The sequence below is a fragment of the Oncorhynchus gorbuscha genome, unplaced genomic scaffold (assembly GCF_021184085.1).
Source record: "Oncorhynchus gorbuscha isolate QuinsamMale2020 ecotype Even-year unplaced genomic scaffold, OgorEven_v1.0 Un_scaffold_1996, whole genome shotgun sequence".
Lineage (NCBI taxonomy): Eukaryota > Metazoa > Chordata > Actinopteri > Salmoniformes > Salmonidae > Oncorhynchus > Oncorhynchus gorbuscha.
This window is the reverse complement of record NW_025746617.1, coordinates 52,501-60,000: the sequence shown is the minus strand read 5'-3', so window position 1 is coordinate 60,000 and position 7,500 is coordinate 52,501. Positions and strand designations below refer to the sequence as shown.

Sequence of the window (7,500 nt, the reverse complement as noted above, 5' to 3'; positions counted from 1 at the left end):
TCTCACGTCTGAATGTGTGGGTGTCCTCTCTCTGCAGCACCCAGCCCTCACAGTCTCACGTCTGAATGTATGTGGGTGTCCTCTCTCTGCAGCATCCAGCCCTCACAGTCTCACGTCTGAATGTGTGGGTGTCCTCTCTCTGCAGCACCCAGCCCTCACAGTCTCACGTCTGAATGTGTGGGTGTCCTCTCTCTGCAGCACCCAGCCCTCACAGTCTCACGTCTGAATGTGTGGGTGTCCTCTCTCTGCAGCACCCAGCCCTCACAGTCTCACGTCTGAATGTGTGTGGGTGTCCTCTCTCTGCAGCATCCAGCCCTCACAGTCTCACGTCTGAATGTGTGGGTGTCCTCTCTCTGCAGCACCCAGCCCTCACAGTCTCATGTCTGAATGTGTGTGGGTGTGTGTCCTCTCTCTGCAGCACCCAGCCCTCACAGTCTCATGTCTGAATGTGTGTGGGTGTGTGTCCTCTCTCTGCAGCACCCAGCCCTCACAGTCTCATGTCTGAATGTGTGTGGGTGTGTGTCCTCTCTCTGCAGCACCCAGCCCTCACGGTCTCACGTCTGAATGTGTGGGTGTCCTCTCTCTGCAGCATCCAGCCCTCACAGTCTCACGTCTGAATTACATGTTCATCCATGTTTCTCAATATAACATTCAGAACTGCTTCCAAATGTCAAATCTGTTTTTTAAAGTGTTTAAGGTGTTTAAGGTAAGTTTAGACATTAACTCTGCATTTTTAAGGTTAGGGTTAAGTTTAGACATTAACTCTGCATTTTAAGGTTAGGGTTAAGTTTGGGCATTAACTCTGCATTTTTAAGGTTAGGGTTAAGTTTAGACATTAACTATGCATTTTAAGGTTAGGGTTAAGTTTAGACATTAACTATGCATTTTTAAGGTTAGGGTTAAGTTTGGGCATTAACTCTGCATTTTTAAGGTTAGGGTTAAGTTTAGACATTAACTCTGCATTTTTAAGGTTAGGGTTAAGTTTAGACATTAACTCTGCATTTTAAGGTTAGGGTTAAGTTTAGACATTAACTCTGCATTTTAAGGTTAGGGTTAAGTTTAGACATTAACTATGCATTTTAAGGTTAGGGTTAAGTTTAGACATTAACTATGCATTTTAAGGTTAGGGTTAAGTTTAGACATTAACTCTGCATTTTAAGGTTAGGGTTAAGTTTAGACATTAACTATGCATTTTTAAGGTTAGGGTTAAGTTTAGACATTAACTCTGCATTTTAAGGTTAGGGTTAAGTTTAGACATTAACTATGCATTTTAAGGTTAGGGTTAAGTTTAGACATTAACTATGCATTTTAAGGTTAGGGTTAAGTTTAGACATTAACTCTGCATTTTTAAGGTTAGGGTTAAGTTTAGACATTAACTCTGCATTTTTAAGGTTAGGGTTAAGTTTAGACATTAACTCTGCATTTTAAGGTTAGGGTTAAGTTTAGACATTAACTCTGCATTTTTAAGGTTAGGGTTAAGTTTAGGCATTAACTATGCATTTTTAAGGTTAGGGTTAAGTTTAGACATTAACTATGCATTTTAAGGTTAGGGTTAAGTTTAGACATTAACTCTGCATTTTTAAGGTTAGGGTTAAGTTTAGACATTAACTCTGCATTTTAAGGTTAGGGTTAAGTTTAGACATTAACTATGCATTTTAAGGTTAGGGTTAAGTTTGGGCATTAACTATGCATTTTAAGGTTAGGGTTAAGTTTAGACATTAACTCTGCATTTTAAGGTTAGGGTTAAGTTTAGACATTAACTCTGCATTTTTAAGGTTAGGGTTAAGTTTAGACATTAACTCTGCATTTTTAAGGTTAGGGTTAAGTTTAGACATTAACTCTGCATTTTAAGGTTAGGGTTAAGTTTAGACATTAACTCTGCATTTTTAAGGTTAGGGTTAAGTTTAGACATTAACTCTGCATTTTTAAGGTTAGGGTTAAGTTTAGACATTAACTCTGCATTTTAAGGTTAGGGTTAAGTTTAGACATTAACTCTGCATTTTAAGGTTAGGGTTAAGTTTAGACATTAACTATGCATTTTTAAGGTTAGGGTTAAGTTTAGACATTAACTCTGCATTTTAAGGTTAGGGTTAAGTTTAGACATTAACCCTGCATTTTAAGGTTAGGGTTAAGTTTAGACATTAACTCTGCATTTTAAGGTTAGGGTTAAGTTTAGACATTAACTCTGCATTTTAAGGTTAGGGTTAAGTTTAGACATTAACTCTGCATTTTAAGGTTAGGGTTAAGTTTAGACATTAACTCTGCATTTTAAGGTTAGGGTTAAGTTTAGACATTAACTCTGCATTTTAAGGTTAGGGTTAAGTTTAGACATTAACTCTGCATTTTAAGGTTAGGGTTAAGTTTAGACATTAACTCTGCATTTTAAGGTTAGGGTTAAGTTTAGACATTAACTATGCATTTTAAGGTTAGGGTTAAGTTTAGACATTAACTCTGCATTTTAAGGTTAGGGTTAAGTTTAGACATTAACTCTGCATTTTAAGGTTAGGGTTAAGTTTAGACATTAACTCTGCATTTTAAGGTTAGGGTTAAGTTTAGACATTAACTCTGCATTTTAAGGTTAGGGTTAAGTTTAGACATTAACTCTGCATTTTAAGGTTAGGGTTAAGTTTAGACATTAACCCTGAAATATGAAGGTTAGGTATGAACTCTGAATGGTTGAGGTAATGGTTAAGGTTTGGGATAGGCTTAACACAAAAACAGCTGCTTACACCCATCCACCATGCTGTAGAAAATCCCAAACCTTCCCCCCTTCTGACACCCAGGTGGAGACACGCATCTCTTCGTGCCTGGTAGATATCTCAACTGGGATGTCAGCCCACAACCTCAAACTCAACCTCTACAAGACGGAGCTGCTCTTACCCCTGGGGACAACCTGCCCGCTCAAAGACCTCTCCATCACGGTTGACAACTCCACATTGTCGCCCTCCCAGAGTACAAAGAAACTTGGCGTAACCCTGGACAACACCCTGTCGTGACCCTGGACAACACCCTGTCGTGACCCTGGACAACACCCTGTCGTGACCCTGGACAACACCCTGTCGTTCTCTGCAAACATCAAAGTAGTGACCCGCTCCTGCAGGTTCATGCTCTGTTGGCTGGGCTCCCCGCTTGTGCCTTCAAACCCCTGCAACTTACCCAGAATGCTGCAGCCCGCCTGGTTTTCAAACATCCCAAGTTTTCTCATGTCACCCCGCTCCTCCGCACACTCCACTGGCTTCCAGTCTAAGCTCGCATCCACTATAAGACTATGGTGTTTAACCTACGGAACAGCAAGAAGAACTGCCCCCCCCCCCCCCCCCGGCACCCAAATGTTGGAACCAGCTTCCCCTGGAACTAGGACAGCAGAGACCCACCCCCCCCCCCCGCCTTCTAGCTCTGGCTCTACCGACAGCTCCGTTATTGAGGGAAAATGTACTTTCTATGCCTGTGATATGTGTTTGTTCCACCTAGCAATTTTAGGATGAATGCACAGTAAGTGCTGCTGCTCCAGTTTCAACTGTTCTGCCTGCGGCTATGGAACCCTGACCTGTTCACCGGACGTGCTACCTGTCTCAGACCTGCTGTTATCAGCTCTCTAGAGACAGCAGGAGCGGTAGAGATACTCTGAATGATCGTCTAGGAAAAGCCAACTGACATTTACTCCTGAATGTGCTGACCTGTTGCATCCTCAACAACTGTGATTATTGTTATTTGACCCTGCTGGTCATCTATGAACATTTGAACATCTTGGCCATGTTCTGTTATAATCTCCACCCGGTACAGCCAGAAGAGGACTGGCCACCCCTCATAGCCTGGTTCCTCTCTAGGTTTCTCCCTAGGTTCCTGCCTTTCTAGGGAGTTTTTCCTTGCCACTGCGCTTCTACACCTACATTGCTTGCTGTTTGGGGTTTTAGGCTGGGTTTCTGTACATCACTTTGAGATATCAGCTGATGTAAGATGGGCTTTATAAACACATTTAATGTGATGTGATACGTGGCTCTGGATAAGAGCATCTGCTAAATGACTCACATGTACATGTAAATATACTTGAAGGTAACAGCGCTCACTGTTGCCCCTAGTGGCCATGTTTCACGTCATCTCCCCAAGTCCTCAAACATGGATGGACGTCAAACACTGACTCGCATCGCGGGTGACCTGGCTGCCCTCATTAATGAGGTGGTGATGCATTAAGTGAAGCTGCCGTCACTAATGAGGTGGTGAGGCATTAAGTGAAGCTGCCCTCATTAATGAGGTGGTGATGCATTAAGGGAAGCTGCCATCATCATTAATGAGGTGGTGAGGCATTAAGTGAAGCTGCCATCATTAATGAGGTGGTGATGCATTAAGGGAAGCTGCCATCATCATTAATGAGGTGGTGATGCATTAAGGGAAGCTGCCGTCATTAATGAGGTGGTGATGCATTAAGGGAAGCTGCCATCATTAATGAGGTGGTGATGCATTAAGGGAAGCTGCCGTCATTAATGAGGTGGTGATGCATTAAGGGAAGCTGCCATCATCATTAATGAGGTGGTGATGCATCAAGAGAAGCTCATCAGTATCAGACTGCTCAGCCTGACTGCTGACTCAGAGAGCAGTCTCACACAAACCCTGAAACCACACACACAAACTCACACACACACACTCACTCACTTCTGTAGAACACATGTACACGTACACATACACAAACAAACACACACACACACACTACATGCAAACACACACATTGATACACACACACACACACACACACACACACACACACACACACACACACACACACACACACACACACACACACACACACACACACACACACACACACACACACACACACACACACACACACACACACACACACACACACACACACACACACACACACACACACACTACATGCAAACACACACATTGATACATACAGTGCCTTGCGAAAGTATTTGGCCCCCTTGAACTTTGCGACCTTTTGCCACATTTCAGGCTTCAAACATAAAGATATAAAACTGTATTTTTTGTGAAGAATCAACAACAAGTGGGACACAATCATGAAGTGGAACGACATGTATTGGATATTTCAAACTTTTTAACAAATCAAAAACTGAAAAATTGGGTGTGCAAAATTATTCAGCCCCCTTAAGTTAATACTTTGTAGTGCCACCTTTGCTGCGATTACAGCTGTAAGTCGCTTGGGGTATGTCTCTATCAGTTTTGCACATCGAGAGGCTGACATTTTTCCCATTCCTCCTTGCAAAACAGCTCGAGCTCAGTGAGGTTGGATGGAGAGCATTTGTGAACAGCAGTTTTCAGTTCTTTCCACAGATTCTCGATTGGATTCAGGTCTGGACTTTGACTTGGCCATTCTAACACCTGGATATGTTTATTTTTTAACCATTCCATTGTAGATGTTGCTTTATGTTTTGGATCATTGCTTGTTGGAAGACAAATCTCCGTCCCAGTCTCAGGTCTTTTGCAGACTCCATCAGGTTTTCTTCCAGAATGGTCCTGTATTTGGCTCCATCCATCTTCCCATCAATTTTAACCATCTTCCCTGTCCCTGCTGAAGAAAAGCAGGCCCAAACCATGATGCTGCCACCACCATGTTTGACAGTGGGGATGGTGTGTTCAGGGTGATGAGCTGTGTTGCTTTTTTACGCCAAACATAACGTTTTGCATTGTTGCCAAAAAGTTCAATTTTGGTTTCATCTGACCAGAGCACCTTCTTCCACATGTTTGGTGTGTCTCCCAGGTGGCTTGTGGCAAACTTTAAATGACACTTTGTATGGATATCTTTAAGAAATGGCTTTCTTCTTGCCACTCTTCCATAAAGGCCAGATTTGTGCAATATACGACTGATTGTTTTCCTATGGACAGTCTCCCACCTCAGCTTTAGATCTCTGCAGTTCATCCAGAGTGATCATGGGCCTCTTGGCTGCATCTCTGATCAGTCTTCTCCTTGTATGAGCTGAAAGTTTAGAGGGACGGCCAGGTCTTGGTAGATTTGCAGTGGTCTGATACTCCTTCCATTTCAATATTATCGCTTGCACAGCGCTCCTTGGGATGTTTAAAGCTTGGGAAATCTTTTTGTATCCAAATCCGGCTTTAAACTTCACAACAGTATCTCGGACCTGCCTGGTGTGTACCTTGTTCTTCATGATGCTCTCTGCGCTTTTAACGGACCTCTGAGACTATCACAGTGCAGGTGCATTTATACAGAGACTTGATTACACACAGGTGGATTGTATTTATCATCATTAGTCATTTAGGTCAACATTGGATCATTCAGAGATCCTCACTGAACTTCTGGAGAGAGTTTGCTGCGCTGAAATTAAAAGGGCTGAATAATTTTGCATGCCCAATTTTTCAGTTTTTGATTTGTTTTTTTTGTTTTTTAATATCCAATAAATGTCGTTCCACTTCATGATTGTGTCCCACTTGTTGTTGATTCTTCACAAAAAATACAGTTTTATATCTTTATGTTTGAAGCCTGAAATGTGCAAAAGGTCGCAAAGTTCAAGGGGGCCGAATACTTTTGCAAGGCACTGTACACACACTACATGCAAACACACACACAGTAGTGACAACACACATACACTTTTCTCATCTTGTCTGTCTTGAGGACACTTGTCTATCTATCTCTTGGCGCCACGTTCCTAAATGTCGATGCACCCTCTTGCTTACACTAACCTTGTTACTAATCCCTTTATTGAAATCAATGGTCAAGGGAAACACACACACACACACACACACACACACACACACACACACACACACACACACACACACACACACACACACACACACACACACACACACACACACACACACACACACACACACACACACACACACACACACACACACAGTTCCCTGGATAGCTTGAGAATACTAATCTCACCCTGGGTACGAGTCACTGTAGTGAAGAATGGTAAAGCCATCAGTTCTGGTTGAATGAACTGTGATTTGTGTGTGTGTGTGTGTGTGTGTGTGTGTGTGTGTGTGTGTGTGTGTGTGTGTGTGTGTGTGTGTGTGTGTGTGTGTGTGTGTGTGTGTGTGTGTGTGTGTGTGTGTGTGTGTGTGTGTGTGTGTGTGTGTGTGTGTGTGTGTGTGTGACCGGTGCTGTTGGGACGTCAAAACACTCAGAACACATCAACCCTTGGAAAGCGTTTTATCGTCTAAGAGAGAAGAGACATCCTCCATTTCACTACTCTAAATCCTTTCTGCTATATAGAAGCACATTTATACACTTAAGGGTTGAAACCACTCAGTATCTAAGGCTGGGGAAGCAAAACCAACACCAAACTACTTTCACACTATTTTAGTTGTAGTTGCAAGTGACATCTCATGACTGTAAGTCGCTTTGGATAAAAGCGTCTGCTAAATGGCATATATTATTATTATTATTATTATCTCAAGCAACTCTGCTGTTATACGTGAAGCAACTCAAACGCGATTCAAACAGCCAATCAAATTGAAGCTGCCCTGTATGAGAATTCTAAACTCACC

At 42.4% G+C, this 7,500-nt stretch overlaps 1 protein-coding gene across 1 annotated transcript in view; it reads right to left on the bottom strand.

The window, feature by feature from the left end:
- Positions 1-4,642: 4,642 nt before the first annotated feature.
- Positions 4,643-7,500, bottom strand: part of LOC124024791 (QRFP-like peptide receptor) — a 35,082-nt gene continuing 32,224 nt past the window's right edge. Inside the window, exon 4 of the mRNA XM_046338543.1 lies at positions 4,643-4,652. Coding sequence (XP_046194499.1) covers positions 4,643-4,652 — 10 coding nt within the window. The remainder of the gene's footprint in view (positions 4,653-7,500) is intronic.